At 42.7% G+C, this 22632-nt stretch overlaps 1 protein-coding gene across 1 annotated transcript in view; it reads right to left on the minus strand.

Annotated features, from left to right (window-relative positions):
- vps39 (VPS39 subunit of HOPS complex) overlaps positions 1–22632 on the minus strand; it is a 49675-nt gene that overhangs the window by 12458 nt on the left and 14585 nt on the right. The window contains exons 9-17 of the mRNA XM_083634362.1: positions 18564–18684; positions 16383–16503; positions 15916–16042; positions 15133–15275; positions 14566–14706; positions 9977–10118; positions 5010–5096; positions 2922–2995; positions 2442–2658 (exon numbers count right to left, since the gene is read on the minus strand). Of these exons, the coding sequence (XP_083490488.1) occupies positions 2442–2658; positions 2922–2995; positions 5010–5096; positions 9977–10118; positions 14566–14706; positions 15133–15275; positions 15916–16042; positions 16383–16503; positions 18564–18684 (1173 nt within the window). The remainder of the gene's footprint in view (positions 1–2441; positions 2659–2921; positions 2996–5009; positions 5097–9976; positions 10119–14565; positions 14707–15132; positions 15276–15915; positions 16043–16382; positions 16504–18563; positions 18685–22632) is intronic.

The raw sequence follows: 22632 nt of genomic DNA on the forward strand, positions 1-22632 counted from the left end.
CTCCACAGCCCTGAATAAAGTATTTAAGCTCCAGGGACAAGTTGCCCTTCAGCTCTGACACTTACTCTTACATTTGAGGGCATTTCATGGATTTTCTTATCTAGAGCAACTTACAGTGACTGAGCCAATGTTAAGAGTTCTGTCTTGCTCAAGGACGCTTTGACAGGACTCATTAGCTGGTGTGGGGATCAAACTTGGTGCCCTTAAAGGCTGGAACACACCAACCCAACTTCAAAGGACTAGCGGCAATGAAGGCAGACCTCAGGTCTCCTGTGTCGGGGCAAAAAAGTTTTATTTGAACAAACCACAAAGACTACAGCCGACGGTCAACTAGCACATACTTTCTGCACCTGCATGAGGCCTAGGAATGCGGATATACAAACCAGATACATTAAACAAAGCAGCGTTTGCCTACCATTTTCACATCATTCTCGCTCACCACTTAAGCGGTTTAGTAAAATAGCTATTTCTAATTGGGAATATGTCTGATAAAAAGTTGCAAATGGAACTGCTGTTGTCAGCTCTTGCCTGGTCGCTTGTGGAAGAAGAAAGGAAGAGACGAAGGCGTAAAAATATGAAACCGTACTGAATGGGTGATGATATATAGCGACAGGCTCAAGGGGCTTTTCCGAAGGCCACAGCTGACTTCCTGCAACAATGCTGCTCTCAGACTTGGATCAAGTGGAAGGTAAATACTAGGGCTGGGTATTGGCAAGGACCTCACGATACGATACGTATCATGATACATGGGTCATGATACGATTGTATGACGATACATTGCGATACAATACATATTGTGATATATTGCAATACTCTACATAATTTACTGAAAATTTTAAAATAGAGCTAAAAATACAACACGCTGTGTACCACCCAGGTAATGTAATATGTACATCACTTTAAATTGACAACTTAGTGGACAAATTTAGTCAAAACTACAGAGTGTTGAATGTCTTACTGAACGCACTGAAATAAAAAGTATTCTTATTGTGTCACTGAACACACGGATGTGCAAAAAAATCGATATGGCGATATATCACGATATCTTTCTGAAATATTAATACAGTATTGCGGAAAAAAGTATTGCGATATATTGCCATATCGATTTTATTGCACAGCCCTAGTAAATACAAGCATTCGTTTTCTCTCTCATAACAAAAATCTGAGCCTGTCCGTAACAAAAACAAAAACACATGTATGCCCCGCTTGCCTCTGCTCCAGCCCGTTGCATGGCTGAAGCGATCTCGGTCAATAATGGACCAAATTCAGTCACTTACACCCCATTTACACCTGCTTTCTAAATGTGACCTGTATCCGGATAAGTTAGCTGGATGTTATCTGGATAAGGAAAAATGCATCCTAATGCAAGGTGTAAATGCATCGTGATCAGGATGTGATCAGAACTTCCTGACCACATCTTTTACACCCGGTTTTTAAATGCGACCATTATCCAGATAACTTATCCTGATACAGGTCACATTTAAAACCAGGTGTAAATGGGGTATTGGACAAAAAAAGTTTGGAAAATAGGGTGCAGGCTGAAAAATACCAAAATTCTCCTTTAAAGTCGAGCTGAACCCAAGAATGAATTTTCTTTTCTTTTAGTTCAAATACCTGGGTATGCAGTGCACCTATTTAATAATGTATGCAAAACAAATCACAACAATCTAATTTCTTTAGTTTTTCACACTTTTTCACATCAAAATTTCGTTTTTCAAGATTCCATTGATAACAGTAATTTATAGTTTGCTGACGTCACCCAGTACTATCAAATGTCTACACCATTTCAACCAATCATATCACGACATGCAGCTGTCAATCAAATCTTCATTTCTGGATAATTTTCTCTTCCAAATGAAGTCGAAAATGGCGCCTAGTGCCTGTCATCTGGCAGAATTCCTATCCCATAAACTAACTACTAACTTGGCCAATTGTTAGAAACATGAACAAAAAACAAAAACTATAATCTCTAAGAATGCAAAGAAATGTAACTGGCTCGTTAAAACGCGCATTCCAGGGATATCGTATCGTTACATCAGCGATAATGGCGCGCGCATCCGAAAGCTTGGTTGTCAGGGGTCGCACTTCGGAGATTCCAGGCCGACGTGCTGCACTCTCCGCTCGGCAACACGAAGGCAGCTGGCTGCCTGCGGGTCGCTGACATCCACTCCTCCCGTCAAAAGGCTCTTCCGAGGGGAGCGCCACAGCACACTGAATCCCACTCGATTTGGAGGCGGAACACGCCAGGATTGGCCAAAGCCCAATCCAGTCCCCAGAATTGTCAAATAAAATCATCGACATGATACTATGACCCGCCTCTCAACCTGTCATCTTTGACAAACTATGTTTTCAGTCTGAAACGGACTCATTATGCACGTGACGAACAGGTTCAGTTCGACTTTAACTAAAAACATTACATTCAAGGGGCCTCCTGCTCGTACCTTCTGGCAGTGAGTTGAGGTACTGCTTCATGAGGCCCTGGACCCTCTCCAGGTAGAGCTGGATCAGCACGTTGTGGAACTCTGGACCCGTCTCCTCCCAGATGTAGATGATGTGCTCCAGGTAGGGGATGGCCAGCTCCTTGAAGCCCTCCTTCAGGAAGTTCAGCACCTTGTCTCTGGGCAAGGTCTCCACCTCTGGCAGGTCCTCAGTAAAGATCTGGAGAGGAGCAGACGGTTTTAAATCTGCATGGCAAGCTTTCTTCATGGGAACTGGACAAAGAATACAGTCAGAGTAGATACGTAAAGATGGGAACAGGGCACAGGCTTTTGTATTTTTCCTGCATAATGGAATAAAAGTAATACAACTGGATAACGGTGTTGAACACCCTTGTAAAAGTACACTATCTTAATATAATTTGATAGCTTCGCAGAGAGATTTATTGGTGTAAGTTGATTTAGAGATGAATTTCAAAATCCCACCTTAAGCCCATCCTCAGCACAGATCTTCAGTACCCAGGGGGAGAACTCAAAGATCATCCCCAAATTCTCCATTCCTGTGGGGGGATTACCGTAGATAGGCACGATTAACTCCACTGAGCACAAAGAAAAGGAATCAAAGTAAATACAGAGGCACAGTACAGGAATAAGCCCCAATTCAGCAATCACACACACAATTTTAGAAAACCTGAATAAGAAATCCTTTCAAGGTGCCACAAGTAGCATTTTACCATCAATACCACATTGACTTTGAGTCAATATTATAATTAACATGTTCACTGCCGTGGACGAGATATCTCGTCCAAAATTTTTTTTTTTTTTTTTGACGGTGGGACGTCGATCAACCCCTTTTACATCTCCTATTAAAATATGGGAGGTATTGAATGTGTATAATCTATTTTACCGACCCACTAAGTGGCGACAGTGCTCTCCAGACGAGAGAAAGCCAAGCAAAAACAGCCGCGTGAGGAAGCCATTCTCATGAAAATGGATTGGCGAAAACGCTTTCGCTTTCGCGCAGGCAGCTGGCGGTGGGGGATTGCAAATTTGCATAATAGATTATGGGTGCAACACACTTTGAAACACGCAGCATAAATAAGACCAGAATCGCAAAAGCTTCATCAAAGCTCTCAACCGAAACCCCAAGAAACGAGCGAGCCCATCCAGCCTCGCCCAAAGAGCGGCCGCCAGCAGACAGGCAGCAGCAGCAGCAGCAGCAGCAGAAACTCGCTTGTGACACGCCCGCTGCAGAGCCAGGGAGGCAGGAGGAGAACACACACGGAGGGAGGAGTTTGAAGGAGAGGGGGGTTTCCTGCTGTTATGGAGGAAATTACTGTTCAAAACTATTGTTTAGATGTCTGACGTCTTACTGATGCCAAAAATGAATGGTTAAAGTGACTGTTCTATCGAATTTCACAAAAAGCCATTTATCTCAGCTTAAATTTTCAGACGCTGAAACCATGCTGTATTCAAGTGCTAATGCCTACATAACTACTAACTCTACAAACTAACTCTTTTAGACAGAGAAAGCACACATTCTATTAGTTCTTTTGAGATATTTTGTGTTCACAAAATCTTAGCAGAAAATAATCATCGGCTCTTGAAAGATGAGCCAGAATCCTCAAAAAAAAACCTGGGCAGAAGCTACCTACAGTAAAAAAAAAACGGCTGGCAGTGAATGTGTTAACAAAAATGAGAGTACTGCAAAGAAGATTAGCTGCCTCTACCATTCCCTACACTGAATTTTACATTGTGTGCCACCAGGTATGACTTCATAGAAAATCTTCTGTATTGCTAAATGTATCTCTTGTTTAAAGAGAAAACCTTTAACCGATATTTGTGACAGGAAGCAGCATGGCTTCAGATCAGATCAGATAAACTTTATTGTCCCCGAGGGGAAATTTGTCTTGGGCATGAAGTGCCATTACAGCATAACCATCGACAGTAACATACACCATCAAGGGAACAACAACATGACAACAAGACGACAGTGATATTTGACAGAGCATTGCACGGAACCCGGAAGGAACTAGGGGGGCCTGTTTTAGGCGAGAAGATTGCACCAACCCTTATTTCACTGGCCCTAATTACACTATCATGTAAATAATAAAAATAAAGCCCATAAGTGATACCCATAAGTGATACCCATTGAATCTGCTTATGGGAAATGTGGTCTTCATTTGGAGAAACAATAACAATAACACTGGTGTGAGATAGAGGCTACCAGCTGGCTTCAATGTGCTCTCGTTTGTTTACCAATGAGACCATGTACTGTAATTGCCAAGTAATTATACCAAGGTTTTGCAATTAATTTGACACTTGTTGGTGTTAAAAGTCCTACACATAGCACATTTAACCAAATTAAAAGGGAAAGTGCCAAGACGTGTGAGAGACAGCAAATTATACACATCAGACATCTGCACTCAATCAGGATGCAAATTTCAAATTCTAATTTTCTAAGAGACTTTCCCAGATCACCCCAACAACAGATCTAGCTGAGATGGCGAGTTTGATAGCCCAAGTTAAAACAGATCTGTGTGAGGCTTGAAGGTGATGGTCGTTGAGCTTTACCCAGTCTCTGGAGGTACTGCACTGTTCGCTCGTGGCCCTTCAGCGGAGAGTTGGCCTTAGTGGACTGATCCAGCAGCACCTGGAGAGCTGGGAGAGTGAAAACCCAGTGAAGAGGAGAGAGGAGTGGAGCAGGGGGAAAGGGGAGTGAGAACAAATGTGAGATTAGGCAGGGTACGATGTCATCTACTTGGTGTACATTCGCTGGCTCGCTGCTTCACATAATTCCTCCGTCAACAACAGCAATTGGATGTAGCAGATGCAGCATGTTAATTGGTGGCCGGGGAACAGCTGGTTCAAATTGGCAGAGGGAGAGAGAGTGCGGCTTCAGCAGGACGACATCAAAAGAGCAAATTGCAGCGGGCCGATTAAAACCAGCCATGCTCGCGGCGAGAACAGCCCTGAATCCGCCACAAAATGCTGCCACCATCCAAATAACATGAAGAATGTCTGGTCAAAATGCTGCCACCATCCAAATAACATGAAGAATGTCCGGTCAAAATGCTGCCACCATCCAAATAACATGAAGAATGTCCGGTTAAAATGCTGCCACCATCCAAATAACATGAAGAATGTCCGGTCAAAATGCTGCCACCATCCAAATAACATGAAGAATGTCTGGTCAAAATGCTGCCACCATCCAAATAACATGAAGAATGTCTGGTCAAAATGCTGCCACCATCCAAATAACATGAATAATGTCCGGTCAAAATGCTGCCACCATCCAAATAACATGAAGAATGTCCGGTCAAAATGCTGCCACCATCCAAATAACATGAAGAATGTCCGGTCAAAATGCTGCCACCATCCAAATAACATGAAGAATGTCCGGTCAAAATGCTGCCACCATCCAAATAACATGAAGAATGTCCGGTCAATCCGCCTTGAGAGTACAAATTGGTACAACCCACACATAAAGCCCATAAGTGATACCCATTGAATCTGAGCATAATGAAACAAGTTGAAAATAATGAGAATACTGACAAACTCAGATGTAGGTTTGGCAGCAATGAGCTCAAGTGATCTGTTATTTGAATACAAAACCCCAAGAAATCAGCAACCAATCTCACAGAGAAATCGATACAGATGTTTCATTGCATTTCTATTGTTATGAATTTATTTGTCATGGCTATGCCAATGACAGACAAACCAAACGCTGACAAATGACTGATCTGTCATCCGTTCTTTGATGATTCATTTCCCGCAGCATAAAATGTTAATCTAAATTTAATTGAAAATGGAGTCTTCAAAGCTCACTTTTTGAACAAATGACAAGAAAAACTTTCCTCCCAATGCAGTTTTACTTGCTAGAAGAAGTTTCTAGTGTGTGTCTGTGTTGGGGGGGGGGCATTGAGGGGTGGGGGACCTTCTTTGTCTAAGAGTGCTTAATTTGTATACAAAGAGAAGACGCAAGAAATGTACTGCGTTAGCAGCAGAAGATCTAATGTAATCTGATTTGCCGTTCCTCCCAGGGGGTGCATTTATTTCTAAGCAGCCTGAAGGAAAGCCTGTGACAAGAGCTCCCTGTGCGGCAAGCCATGGTCCAAGCTTTGTTTCTTGATTTAAACAATATTAAGGAGGATTAATATCGAATGAAATATGTCTTTTATCCTGAATTTTGTGGGAGAACCAAGGATTAAATCAGTCTTTTATTCTGATTTATCAGCAAAAGAGTTAAACATACTTAGGAGGACGCTTAGTGCCAATTGGGCCCGAAGGATTTGTACAGTGACAGAGCTCATTATGGTAGCAGATCATACATAAAGGCTTCTTCATTAAACTATGGACGTTTCTCTTAATGACAAATCATGGTTGAGCTCACTTCATTCTCATTTCTCTAATGCAAGCGATAGGTCACTGATCACTAATGCTAACATCAAACACACTTCTGTTGCTCATGTTTTTCTGGCACACTGGATAAGATTAGATCATTAAGCATTGATTTTGTTTGGTTTTTCAAGTGAGGTCAGGTTGACTCTACAGTATAATCGTCTTGTTAAAGTAAGATCATTGCAGATTTCTTTGAAATTATCAGAAACATCAGTTATAAGTTAACCCATCTAGATTAAAGTCTCCCATGCTTACCAATTGTGAGTCTACATAAGAAGAGAGTTTACCAAGGGAGCAAATCACAGCTGATGGAGGCCTATAAATCCCCACCATTGTAAATGAATTATAACACCCCTATTCATACTCAAACGCATGGAATTCAAATGGTTTTTGCAATGAAACAGAATAAAGTACAAAATAAAACAGGCCTTGGCACAAATAGCTAAACCACAACTATTTCCATTTCTAACAGTCCTTTGCATATTATAAGCAACACTTTTTTTGAGCAAGTCACTGTCTTAGCAAGTCTTAACATTTATCTTCTTTTTATTTTAATCTGTATCTTGTTTTATAATATCTATCCTGGGCCCCATTTGTTCTCATTTCATTCAACTGTTTATTTTACTGTTTTATCTTTATCCAACTGTTTTATCTTTCTGTAAAGCACTTTGAATGGCATCTTATGTTTGAATTGTGCTATATAAATAACGTTTATTATTATTATTATTATTATTATTATATCTTACGCCAAATCTTTGCTTGTTTCTAGCACTCAAAACCACTGGGTCGCTGAAACACCTCATTTGATGTACTGACACAGTGATGTACTGACACAGTGATGTACTGACACAGTGGTAATTAAAAGAAAATAAGGGAGATTTTGAGTGCTGGAAACTAGCAAAGATTGCACTAAGACTTGGGTGTAATGGCCATCTAACTCTTATCTATTTTTGTCAGAGCCAGTAAAGTGAAGTGTGGAAAAACACTATTTTCATTTGTGGGTATATGTACTGTACATGTATATACAAAATACAGAAAATCAATACATTATACAATTTATTGCACCAAAATATCAATTTCCCAATTGAAACCAATGGGAGAGAAAAGAAAAAAGACTCAATATTATCGAACTAGAGTACCACAGAGGCACCAATTCCCTATTGTAATACTATATTATAGTGATTTTTCACTGTATCTGTATTTTAGCCTACTTCTCTCTTTTATCTGGGTTTATCCAGGGTTCCCACTCTTGAAACAAAAAAAGTATAATCCAAAATCCAACCTAGAGCTGGTATGACAGTTACTGCATCTCTCTCTTCCTCCTTCTCTCTCAACGCTTTTCTGCAATATGACAAATATGCCAAAAAGTGTTAAATTCAGAAAGAATTACATGCTGAAAAACAAGAAGCTCGGAAAAATAAAAGCAGGCCATAGTTTGGGAAAATAAATTAAGAAATATAATGAAATAAATAAGAAGATTCAAATTGCTGCATTATGTTAGGCTAAACAGGCCTGAACAATAGCCCAGAGTCTGTGGCCACAGACTTTCTGCATAATAAACTCAAAGGTAGCCTGCTGTATTCTGCATACATCTTCCACCGAAGTGCTCAAATTGGGGGGGGGGGAATAGCCAATTTAAAAATTCAGTCTCTTGACTCCAACAGGGTCATCCTCCTTTTTCTAGAGCTGCCAGTTCTCCCCTTTTCTCTAACAATTTGACATTTTTTTCTTTGTCCCATCTGCCATTTCCTCTGCCTGTTTTTGTCTCAATGCTATGTATTTCTTTGATATTTGCCTTTCTTGTTTGTGACCTCTTTTCTTCTCATCCACAGTGCACCATACTGATAAATCCTGCAAAGAAATGCGTCAACCCCTCCAGCTGTAAACACATCTTGCATCTCAGCTTCATGTTTTACACCGACATGCACAAAGGATGCTTTATACTGGAGTAAAGACTTGGACGTCACTGGGGGGCAGAACCTGCAAGAGTTTCTCAGACTTTGATGTAGCACTCTCAGCTTCTGTTACCATGGTCACAGGGTCTAGAGCTCATGTACCCGTACCTCACTGACGGGTACATTTACAGGATTTCTTTTCTTTTCAGATACCTCTCTCCAAAGCTTGTTTTCTGGCAGAGCACGTGTCCAGCTGTTTGAGTGGAGCATGCTTTGCTTTGTCAAGTGGGCCTAGTTTCAGCAGCAGCGTGAGTGTCTTGGAAGTATTTCTATAGCAAATGGTACAGTAAGTCTTCCACACATCATGTAATGTGCTCAGACGCACAGAGGAAATGTTGTCATCTCGGTCATTTCAATGAAATTGTCTCATCTGGCTGCTGAGTCATGGAACAGCTGCCAAAGCTCTCTCAGCAGATGTCCCACCTTCCAACCTGCTTCTCTCTCCGTTTGGCTCTCATCCTCTTGGAATATCTTCAGGAAACTTCAAAATGACCATGAGGCCGTCCACTGAGACCTGTAGAAGCCTTTCAGGAGCAGTTGTCGACAGACTTTATTGTCTTAAATCTCTTCAAATTGACTCCACTGTCGCACAACAGCATCCATCTGTTCCTTCTGTGTCACCTTATTCTGTCGTCTATGGAAAGACGCTACACAGCACTAACCTGACACAGCCAGATGGTTTGTTACACAAAACCATCTGGGAACACGTCCTTGGAAACTGTTTGGAAAAGGGCACGCACTTTCAAAAAATACTTGGCAGGTGATTGGATGAACGATCTGCCTATCACGGGCTAACTTCAACCACTTAGGACCACCTCCTTCCTTGGAAGGTGGAGTCAAATGCATATCTGGCTGCATGGCAAGATTAGATGGATTCCTCACGTGATCATGATCTCACGACTCCAGCTGCCTTGGAAGGTTAACACAGCACTGCACCTCGCTTACATATTTGTAAGCTCCTCTTTGAATCAATGTACCAAACCATAACATATGAGGCAAGCTGATGTCTTTGCAGCACATAAAAAACATCTGGCAATTTCACATCTCACTAAGAATGACTGACATATCGGAAAGCTGGAGATGAATGAGTAGTGTGACATGACTATCTTCATTATCCAGTGAAATTCTGTCATCAAGACTGTCTTGACTGCTCTTTGCCTTCTCTCCAGGAGGTGAAACCCTTACCTTTTTGGTGCAGGCCCTTCTTCTCATAGAGAATAATGAGCTCGCTGTACTTGTGGGCCTTCTTCAGGACGTACTCACTCTCCTCGATGTGGCAGTGGTTGTTCTCCAGACGCAGGAGGGGGGACACCAGGGCCACGTTGGTCTGAATGGGGGAAGGTTTGAGAGGAGATTACCCTAGGTCTGTACATATACATAATCACACATTTCCAAAAGTCAACCTCGATTCCTCTGTCCAAAATTTAACTGCCTTAGGTTGTTGTTTCCCAGCCATCTTTACCACCACAAACAGTAGAATTACTGCAGCCACTACACCTCAAGTGCAGTCAATCTCACATTCCCCTTTAACCTCACTAATTTTTACCTCAAATAAATCTCTCCATGAGTTTCCATGAGTTGTCCATGTAGATACACAGGGCCCATCTGAATATGTGTGAGGTACAGCTAACTAGCTTGTGTTGCTGCCAGTTTCTATGCCTGGTTGCAATTACCAACTTACCAAACACATTTTGCAGTCTATTGAGAGTGAAGAGTGCCAAATATGTAAGAGCTGACATAACTAAATCATGAAATATAAACAATTAGATTTGGTTCACAAAGAATCTAAATATATGTGGTTTGGATGTAAATTAACAAGCATAACATGAGACATAAGTGTGTGAATCCACAGCCATGTTTTCCCCCATTATCTCCACATGGCTCAATGTGTCTGTGCATTCAAGTGCGAACAGATGAGTTACTCGTTGCTCCACTCTCTCTGGCCATCTGGGGAGAGTTGTAGACTAGCACATGCTTCCTACCCCTTCTTTACACCTGACAGCAGCACGTAGCATGTGGGAGGATCAGAGGACACACTAGTGAAGCGACCAGGACACATAGCCTACAGCCAGACACAGCCAATTGTGCCTGTATGGATGCTCTATGGTGACCAAGCTGGAGGTAAGAGTGGATGGTAAAGCTCCTGGCGGGGCAGCTCAAGGGTGCCGAGGCTTCTAGATCAATCCTCTCCATTAAATTAAAAAGTGGCACCCTGCTGACTAACCCTAAGGAGATAAATGACCGTTTTAGAGAGTTTTACAGTGAACTCTACTCATCTAAGTGTGATGCCGCCCAATCTGATTTGAATGACTTTTTCGACCTTCTTGAAACGCCCAAACTTAGTGATGATGCCAGAGAGAACTTAGACTCTGATTTTACATTGGAGGAAATAACTTCTGCCATTAAATCATTCCCATCAGGCAAAGCAGCTGGCCCGGATGGATTTGGTGCTGAATTTTACAAGAAATTTTGCAACATTCTTGCTCCACTCCTCCTCAGAATGGCATCTAACTCTGTGAAGGACAACATTTTGCTAAACATTGTATGAAGCTAACATCTCCCTCATTTAAAAAAATTAAGGACGAAGCCGATCCGGCCAGCTACAGACCCAATTTTGACAGAAAGGTCATCACTAAAACGCTGGCTACCCGGCTAAATAGACATTTGTCATCTATTATTCATCCTGACCAGACAGGGTTTATCCCGAGTAGGTTTTCTTTCTCCAATGTCAGACGTCTCCTTAACACCATAAACGCAGATCACAGTAAGACCAGTGGTGCCGCGATTTTATCACTCGATGCACAGAAGGCGTTCGATCAGGTTGAGTGGCCTTGTATTTTTGAGTCACTGCACAGATTTGGGTTTGGCGATTCATTCATATCCTGGGCTTATATATGCTAGTCCTGCATGCACAGTTATAACCAATGGCAACAAGTCAACCAGGTTTCCATTACTCGGTCCAGCAGGGTTGCCCTCTCTCGCCGGCCCTCTTCGCCGTCGCGCTCGAGCCCCTTGCCTTAAAAATACGTAGTCATCCAAGACTTGCAGGCCTTGAGGTCGGAGGTGTCGAGACGCGCATCAGTTTGTATGCCGACGATGTAATAGAGAGGCAAAGTGGAACGTCACTTCCTGTTTCAGCACTGTACCAGAGATTTTCATCCGCCATTTATTTTCGCATATAAAATAGTTGTACTTCGTTGAACCAAACGGTTCAGCTAACGCTATAATCGGTAGAGATCATAGAACATTTCACTCGGACCAAAACTTAAAAAAACGACATTGAAAAAATATTTTCTTTAAACCCCCATTTTCTTTTAACGTTTTGGTCCCAGTGAAATGTTATGCAATCTCTCCTGTTTCTAAATATATCTGTACAGTTTGGTTTGAACCAGTAAAACTATTTTTATACGCATTTTACAAAATGTGTATAGGAAAATAAATGGCGGATGAAAATCTCTGGTACAGTGCTGAAGAAGGAAATAGGCGGTCACTTTGCCTCTCTATAATATACCTGCATAATTCAGAAAAATCTATCCCCCCTCTCCTAGTACTAATCACCTCCTTCGGTAAGCTGTCTGGATACACAATTAATTGGACAAAGAGTGACTTTATGCCTCTCTCTGATCTCTTTACTCCTGGGTTCCTGGAGAGTCTCCCGTTCAAATTAGCAAAGGGCTGCCTCACCTATCTTGGCTTGACCATACCCAGAGATCCTAAGCTAGTATTTAAGTTGAATTTTAGGGATTTTGTTTCAAAACTCAAACAATGTATAGAAAGCTGGAAAATCCTCCCTTTGTCCATGATTGGTCGTATAAACTCAATTAATTAAGATGGTTTCACTTCCCAGGTTCCTTTATTTGTGTCAAAACCTCCCCATTTTTCTTACATCGGCTTTCTTCAAAGAGCTGGACTCCATAATTCTGTCCTATATTTGGAATTATAAGAACCATAGAATTTCTAAAATTTACCTGCAAAAACCTAAGTCTGCAGGGGGGCTGGCCTTACCAGTGTTTAGGCGCTATTACTGGGCTGCCAATGTTAGAGCTCTGATGTTTTGGCGACAAGGGCAATTTAACTTCCGGGGCCCCCCTGTGGCTAAAAAAGGAGGCTGGCTCTATCGCCAGGTCCTCCTTGCCAGCCATGCTGTTTTCTAAGCTAGAGGAGCCTGGGACTTTGAAAGGTTTGAGTTTTGTTGTGAAAAACTCTGTCAGAATTCTGAATCAGGTTAAGAAAGTTTTGAATGTACCAGATGTTTCTGTTCACACACCAATCTGTTTTAATCATTCTTTTTTGCCCTCATGGTTAGATAGAATTTGTCATGCCTGGAGTGAAAAGGGGCTGGTCTCCATCAGTGACCTGTATATTGTATACCAATTTGCATCCTTTGATCTTCTGAAGCGAGAATTTGAGTTGCCCCAAACGCATCTTTATAGATATATACAAGCTAGACATTATGTCCAATCCAAGATTCACAATTTTGAAGTTCTCCCAGATGAACATGCTTTTTTTAGGTTTTGTTAAGCCCTCCCAACTCCAGGCATCTTATTTCTAGGTTTGTGTGTTTGTTCGACGATTGCATTAAGGCCCCCACTGAGAGGATCAGAGAGGCGTGGCAGGAGGAACTTGGTGTTGATCTGTCTGAAATCATATGGGACAGGAGTCTGTCTGTGGTCCAGCTCTGCTCAGTTAATAGTAGACATCAACTGATCAAATTTAAAGTTGCTCACCGTCTTCATTACTCCAAGCATAGGTTACACAAGATATATCCTTCTGTCTCACTACTATGTGATTGGTGTCGGGTGTCGGAGGGCACACTGTCCCATGCTTTTTGGTTTTGCCCTTCACTATCAGGATTCTGGGCTAAAATATTTGACTGGTATTCTAAGGCCTACAAAATACTCGCCATCTTCTTTGCTCCTCCCAACGGCCGGGCAGCAATCTCTGACACAGGGGATGACTGTTGCCAAGAAACTAATTCTGAAGGAATGGAAGTCCTCCTCTCCACCTTATTTTCAGCTGTGGCTGACAGACCTGGTCTCAATTATACGTATGGAGAGACTCAGGTTCCAGAGGACCAATTCATTGAGGACATTTTTTGTTATCTGATCTATTTTGATCAGGCTAAAAACAATAAGTGACTTTCTTTTGGACCACTTGTAGTGGATCCCTTGCACAGTATTTATTTATTTTTATTGTTTTGTAAGCAGACAGCATTTTACATGACTGGTAGCACCACTTGTAGCATTGTAATGTTGAATGTATGTACAGTATATGTTTTTTTTCCTTCTTTTTTCCTGTTTTTTTTTTTTTAATGTTCTGAAAACGTAAAATAAAATATTGAAAAAAAAGAAAGAGTAGATGGTAAAAAAAACAGCCATATTTAAAAGGGAAAGACACCTGACAGAAAATGCATGCAACTGAAGGTGTGTAGCCCTAACCCTACCCATAGAAGACAGATTTTTCTCCTCGCCAAATTTTACCCTAATATTGCATCATCATTTTACCACCCTTGCCAACAAGCTAGGTCTTCTAGTTTCATATGGTATAAAGATCATCATGCTACCCTTAAAAATGAGCACGCCACAGCCTTTGGAAGATGGTAATATTATCAGATAATATTAATATATCAGGTAATATCAGGCACAGATTTTTGTGTGTTTGTTTTTTCAAATCCTTGGCTGGCCAAAACAAACGGAGTGTGGGCCAAACCTGGCCCGCAGGCCCCAAATTGGTCAGCCATGCTTTAGAGAGAAGGAAGATATCCTTGGCCTTACGTGCAGGTAGCATTTCAGCAGGGTGGTGTCAATGATCTGCAGGAGTTTCTTGCGGCTCCTAATAGTAACTATGCCCTCCATGAGCGGAGATGTGGTCGAAGGGTCAGAGTCATTCAGCTGCTTCACAAGGTGGCTGCGTTTCTGGGCCAAAAGAAAAACAGCAGTTCAGACATTTTCCTTTAGTACATTTCACAGAACTGCACAGAAAATCACACACGTCGATACATTTGTATTACTATATTTTCATTGATTTACACTTGCTTCTTCAAACTTCACCCTTTGGATGTTTGTATTATTAGACTTGTTAGGAATAATGAAGGCCTAATTCAAAATCTACATCCTTCACAATGAGCTCTGACAAAATGCCCCACTGCCTGCCTGCCTGCCTGCCTGCCACACACACACACACACACACACACACACACACACACTCTTGCCTCCTATACACACATCTCAAAACTAATAAAGCAGAAGATGAGAAGAGAGATGTATCACAAAGAAGGGACTTATGAAGATATTTTCTATCATCACACACACACACACACACACACACACACACACACACACCTGTGTGAGGTAATCAATAAGAGCAAGATGGGCCTTCTCCAGCTCTGCCCCAGACAGAGTGGGCAGGGGGTTGGGGTACTGCAGCTGCTTGCGGTAGTCTGAGGGCAGCAGGTCCGGGTACAGGCCAATCACATGCGTGGGATCTGCAGAATAGGAGCCAGGAGGGGAATATTTATTGCAGTTTATTACATGTATGATACTGAGTTTGCTTAGGATCTGTTTATGGGGTACACAGTTACAGAGTATTCAAAACAATTCAATTCAAAACATTATTGTCCTTGATTGTAAGGGAAATTTGGTTTGCAGACAGGGTTTATAATAAGACACAAAATATTGTATGCCATACAGAAAAACAATCAGTTGACCAGACCTGGAGTCAACGGCTCAATAGTGCAATAAAAAGTCAGTAATCAGTTTGAAATACAATGTTCCTATAGACATTAGACATGAGGTATTACATCATTTCATATGTAAATTAGATGTGAATGAATAGCTCAAGTAAGCAACAGATTTCTCAGTTTGCCACTCAGGAAAACAGAGGGAAAGAGTGAACAGCACAAAAATCATAAATAGATTCAATTCAGTTAGGCTGCCCTACACAAATATAAATGATTAGAGCAAAGATGGGTGGGGTTAGACACACTGACCTCAATTAAGTTATCAACAACCCAAAATATTTGCTTTCAAAAATTCAAAGCAAATAAATTTAGTATTATTTGCAAGTACTACTTGACCCAGGTCTGGCTCTGTTTTGCAAATTTGACAGTGTAAGCGGCGCCCTACCTGTGCCTAGTTTGGCGAACACCTGCATGGAGTCATCAAACCTCTTCTGGCAGAACAGATTGAAGGCATAGAGATTCTGAATGTGATGCATCTGCTGCTTCTTATCACCGTCTGAATCATCCAACCTCTTCTGGCGGGAAAAAAGACCCTGAATTAATCACACTACAACAAAATCTCTCCAGTTTACTCCAGCTCATCAGAATGCGGCTTCCAGGAGTGTCAACAACCACATGCATGGACACCTTCTTTCTTGGAAATGCCTCTGGAAGGATGGATTGCACAAGATCATGGAGTACAAAGCCGTGAGCGCTTTACCGTTTAAATGCAGCGACTGTACCTCATCAAGATAAGTGTTTTTTATGGCCCTTCGCCTGAGCTAAAACACAAATTGAATCATCAGGGATTTAATAAGCAGGTTTGATAGTGAGGTCCATTTGGCTTCGGAAGGGAGTGGCATTGCTGCTCACCGCCAGTTGAAGAGCCAGCTCAAACTGCTTGTCCTGAAGAAGCTGGCGGATCTGGCTGGCTATCGACACTGGCACCAGGCGCCATACAAAGTGGTTGCTGGCAACATACACAATATTTGGCCTGTGATAGATGAGAGAGAAAAAGTCAGAACAGAGATTGAAACTAGCATTGCTAGCATGCAGGAATTCCAGACATGATCAGTCCTGGGAAATGGAAACTAGGAGAGTTGATGAAAGAGGCAGATAGATGACATGTTGTTTTTTAGGATGATACACTGTATATACTATAGGATGATATACTGTAGGATTTGATGGCACTCCAGTGGTAGCCATCAGAAAAGTCCCCCATTCAACATTTATCCTGCAACTATCCTCCACTAGTGCTGCTGCTGCAGCCTGTTCTTTTCCCCATATCTTCTAGAGAGAACTGAATGGGCTTATATGTCAGAATCAGAATCAGAATCACTTTTATTGGCACAGTATGCAAGTTACATAGAGGAATTTGTCTTAGTGTCTGTATGCAGCATAGTGGTCACATCAATATACAGAGATAAGAAGTAGGAAGATAACTAAAGACAATCACAAAGTTGCAAGTGCAATCAAATCGAGTAAATACTGTATATACAATATGTACATGAGTGGTGAAGTGTTCTGTGGATGATAAATGTGAATTTACGTTGAATTTACATGAGATTTACAGACTGAGTTAAATAGACGTTAAATAGCCAGTGGATTTACATGAATTTACAGTCGGAGTTAAATAAGAGTTTACATTGAATGTACATGAAATTTACAGGCTAAGTTAAATGGGCATTAAATGTGCAGGGAATTTACATGAATTTACAGTCCCAGTTAAACAGGCATTAAATTAGATATGAGTTCCAGTTTTAACTTTTAACTTTTTAAACTCAACTTCAGTTGAGTTTAGGAGGAGGTAGTGAGTTTGTGTGTGTGTGTGTGTGGGGGGGGGGATGTTGGTGAGGTCCTTGGCGGAAGGGGTTTCCGGGCCTTGTTGGTGAGGCTGATGGCGGTTGTGAAGAAGCTGGTCTTGTGGCGGGTGGTTCTGGTCTTGGCAGACCTCAGTCTCTTGCCATGGGGGAGTGTCTTAAAGAGTTTGTGACCAGGGTGGGAGGGGTCAGAAATGATCTTGCGAGACCGCTTCAGTGTCCTGGCTGCATGCAGGTCCTGGAGGGATGGCAGGTTGCATCCGATTATCTTCTCAGCGCAGCGGATGATGCGCTGAAGTCTGTTGATGTCTTTGAGAGTGGCAGCAGCATACCAGACGGTGATGGAGGAGGTGAGGATGGACTCAATGATGGAGGTGTAGAAGTGCACCATCGTGGCCTTTGGCACTTTGAATTTCTTCAGCTGCCGCACAAAGCACATCCTCTGCTGTGCCTTCTTGGTGAGAGCTCTGATGTTCAGCTCCCATTTTAGGTCCTGGCTGATGATGGTCCCCAGGAAGCGGAAGGACTCCACAGTGTTGACTGGGGAGTCACCCAGGGTGATGGGGGAAGGTGGGGCTTTGTTCCTCTTGTAATCCACAATCATCTCCATTGTTTTTTGAGCATTTAACACCAGGTTGTTTTGACTGCACCAAGTCACCAGATGGTCAACACACAACACACAACTTACCGTAAATCTTCCAGTTTCCTTTCAATTCCGTTTCAGTTTTTAATTCCACTTAAAGGATGGCTTTACCAGTAATCAATATCAAGGAGAAAACGCGCACATCCAGAATCCAGATTGGGCAGGTGCCGAGCTCAAAGGTGAACAAGCAGTGAAAAAATGAATAAAACGCTCGCACACTGCATGGGCTCCAGTTTCAGTGTTATTATTTTAACACCCCAAAATAAGTGACGTTTCGAGCGTCAAGCTCCTCATCAGACTGGCATAGGACTGTGAGATGCCATCTTAAATATATATATATATATATATACGGTATATGTGTGTGTGTGTGTGTGTGTGTGTGTGTACACATACAGTATATATATAGATATAGATATAGATATGATATACACACACACATACATGATATATTCATAAATATTCACAGACACACAGAGAGAAAGCAGCTCATAGGGGCTATGCAATGTGTGTTGTTGATAATAGCTACTGTACAAGCACAGATTTACAGAGATCCTATCATTTAATGAGACAACACAAGATGGTCCGCCTTACCCTGCTGAGGTGATGAAGCGCGGCCTCTGCAGCTCCACACTCTGCACCAGCAGTCTGGGCTCAAACGTGCGGATCTCCACGTACCGCGGGAGCACCGCTATGATGTAGGGAGGCTGGTGCTCTGAGAACATTAGAGAACAACAGACCAGTGTCAAATTCTGCATGTCACCTTCTGCATCTCTTCTACCTGTCACCAAACATTGTGTGTCTTGCAAAATGATCGATGGGACAAAAGTCAAACAGTACTTTTTGAGGGACAGTAGGTAACTTGGGTGACAAATGCTAACACTTTTCCAGAATGGATCCTCTATATTTTAGAGATATTGCTAGGCAGGCATGCAGAGATATGCAAATTCTGGCCGCTACCGATAACCGATATTAACATCATATGATAACAGTTATTTACCCATGTCTATATGATCTGCATAAAAACAAGTTTCTTTGATAACCAAATTTTGTACATACTGAAAACATGTAAACTGTGAATTGGGGAAAAGGTTGTCTTTCTTTATTTCCAGAACATTTGGAAAAACAAACCCAAATATAGCCAGCCGCAAGCGGCAATACCAGGGGTTCAAGCCTGATGGTGTCACAATGCCTATGACATCAACACTCAATCATTGATGACATCACAATGATGTCACAATGTCTATGACATCATCAGTGATTTCACAATCGCCCGAGTTAACCAAAAACCACATTGGTCGAGTAACATCACTGAAGATGTCACTTCTTCTTCTTCTGTGCTGTTTTACGGCAGTTGGCATCCTTTATGTTGCATTGCCGCCTCTGGCTTCCCACCCGCAGACATGGCCAATTGTGTCTGTAGGAACGTCTGAGCCGGAAGGCGAGTGCTTTTACCTCGACACTACCCAGACGCCCCCTTACTGATGTAGGTGGCGCTATGCTGAATTGCATGGAATTCAGCTCCCTGCACTCCGTTGCGTCCCCCTAAGCGCACTCCCCGTTTGAAGTTGATCGGGCAAGTGGTTCTCAAGATAAACCACTTTTTGTGTTGCCAGTAGGTGGCGCTATGCCAAATTGAAAAAACGAAAACAGGTCGCTGTTCTCCGTCACGTACTCCTTAGTACACTCCTAAAGTTTGAAGTAGATCCGACCAACGGTTCTGGAGATCTGGGAGGAACACACAAGGAACACACCCACTGTGTTGCCAGTAGGTGGCGCTATGCCGAATTGCACGAAAACAGGTCACTGTACTCCGTCACCTACTCCTTAGTACACTCCCGAAGTTTGAAGTAGATCCGACCAATGGTTCTGGAGATCCGGGAGGAACACACAAGGAACACATGCACGCACACACATTGCCAGTAGGTGGCGCTATGCCGAATTGGACAAAAACAGGTCACTGTACTCCGTCACGTACTCCTTAGTACAGTGGTGTAGTCTACCTTTTTTCAGAGGGTGGTTTCGGCCGGAAGTGGGCGGAGATTCGACCCATTTTTTGTTGCTGTTCCTCCCCAAATTTACAGAATAGCTTCAGCCATCAGCTTCATCTTGCTTCTTCGGTCGCTATTCTGTCTCCTGAAGATTTGTTTGCCGACGGGGAGAAAGCCCCACGTGATCTCTCTCTCTCTCTCTCTCTCTCTCTCTCTGCTCAAGCTGTAACACCATTTTATTTTGAAATTCAGTTGACTTTGCCATTTCCCACGGATATTGTCGCGTTTTTCTTTCCTGGCTTGACAGAAAAAGTCTGCCTTCACGCGCCTTGTCGGCTTGAAAATAGAACTCACGTAAAAATCGGCGCAGCAGGCGAGGCGTGGGTACACGGAAGGTTCACGTTGAGGCGCCCTGTGTACACAGCCTCATTGACTAAAAAGGACGCCTATTTAAAAGCGTGGGTAAAGGCAATGCTTGGGTGCTGTGTGTGAACATAGGGTAACACACAGAGCGCACAGGGTGAATTTTATGAATGGAAATTGAAAACGATACGTATCATAGCGCATTTCCCAGTGCGCATACGCAAATCTGAGTCATTTCGCAGTGTGTATACTGCGTATACCTGCGTAGCACGTAGACAACACCCCTGCCTTAGTACACTCCCAAAGTTTGAAGTCGATCCGACCAACGGTTCTCGAGATACGGGAGGAACACACAAGGAACACACAGAAACACACAGAACACACGCACAGATAGACGCACGTACTGACAGCGACAATCTCATAATCTCCTGGCGGAGATAACAACAACAATAGTGCAACATAGTTAACTAGGGGAAACAATGTAAACAGTGTATGTAAATAGAATAAGGTATTAAAATAGAATAATAAGGTATTAGAATAGAATAAGATGGAATAGATATAAAAGTGTCCAGATGTGCGCAAATGTCAATAATCCAGGTTTATTGTTATTAATACGTACATAAGGCTCTTTCATTTATATTTTCTAGTTCATAATACCTCAAGAAGATAAAGGGTCTTATGGGCTTCTTATAATCTTAGTTTAAGTCAATTGATTTTTCAGAGGGGGACATTAGCTCGTTTCCAGTTTTGGTGTCCACCCAAGACACTGTCTTGTCTCTGTCTTGAGAACATGAGGAGCCTTTGTGGCGATTGCACAGTGGAAACCTTGAGGTGACAAAGGCAGAAAATCCAGCTGGAGCCAGCTATCTGGACAGGATTGGTTTGGGAATCTGGATATGGGACAGACGACGCCCAGAGGGGAGAAGCCCAGGCTGCTTGCCCCAGCCGTGGCCGGGATGTGATTGTGGATCAGTTAGTTCAGTCCTCTCCTGACGCACACGAAAGCCGACTGTATCAAAACGAGGAAATTGCAAGCTGTTTCAAACTCCTGCTTCGAGACTTCATTTCCTCTTCAATACGGGTCTTTCTGCATTCCAATGGCAATAGAAAGAAGAGCTTTAAAAAAAATAATGTGACAGCTTATTTACTTATTTACTTTTGTCAAAAGTTCCTTACTAAGCCAGACATGTCCTGTGGTGTCTTAGTCATGAGATGAAAAGGCTGATGTTGGCTTGTTTGCTCAGCTGACTCCACGTGGACTACAGCGCCAGAGTGGGAAAAAATGTGTCATGTGAAACTCAAGGGAAGGAAAGACTGAAGAAGAGAACAGGACAGCAGCTGGATGACAACTACTGATAATAAGCAGTGGTAGTATTGAGGCCAAATCTATGTAGTATAGAGACAGTCCGCATGTCTGGGAACGCCCATACAGGCTCTAGGAACACCCACAATAGATGCTGGGTTAGCCTGGGGGCGGGGTCAGGGTGAGGTAAATTCCCTCGTTCTATCCATGCAGCAAAGTTAGAATTTAGCTGATAGCCCAGCCCAGGCAGACACAATCGGGGATTTAACCACCGCAGTAAACACACATCTGAGCAGACGTCTTGTGTTCTGCTCTAGAACGCCAAAAACCTGTAGTTTAGAGCCGCAGCACCGTCTATTGGTGAGACAGCCCATGAGATATATGGGCGGTTTTACCCCACTCGCGCGCCAGCCGTTAACATTTTGTGGGCATTCCCAGACATCTATGACGAGACGTGGCCTCAACCTATGCTCAAATTTATTGTTTCAGTAACCAATTACCGTTAAGTTCTAGCTGGGCACACCGCCAGTTGCTGAAAAGCAACTGGTTGACACGTCATACCCAGCTGTCAGTGCGACTGCTTCTGAAGAAGACGAGAGTGACTCGTCGAAACTGTCAAGTTAAATAACAAACATCTATAAACCTATGTCTGAACACGAGAAAACATAAACGTCTAATTACCGTTAAGACCTGCTGAATCAGTGTGACAAGAAGTGAATGCCGTGTCGGGGGTCCGGGTAGTGCAGCGGTATATTCCCTGCCTAGTGCCTACCGACATGAGGGTCGCAGGTTCAAGCTCCCATGTTGGGCGTCCATATAGGCCAGGGGTGGGCCACTGGCAGCCCGCGGGCCACATGCGGCCCCCAACCTCACTCAGTGTGGCCCCTGGGTCAATTTCCTTTTTCTTTTTTTTTTTACAAGGCAGACTTTTTTGGTCAGGTTAGGTTAGACTCAAAACCAAAATCTGTTTTAATTTTACTGTACAACCCAGAACATGGCGCTAATG

This window comes from Poromitra crassiceps (assembly GCF_964638095.1).
Source record: "Poromitra crassiceps genome assembly, chromosome: 3".
Taxonomy (NCBI): Eukaryota; Metazoa; Chordata; class Actinopteri; order Beryciformes; family Melamphaidae; genus Poromitra; species Poromitra crassiceps.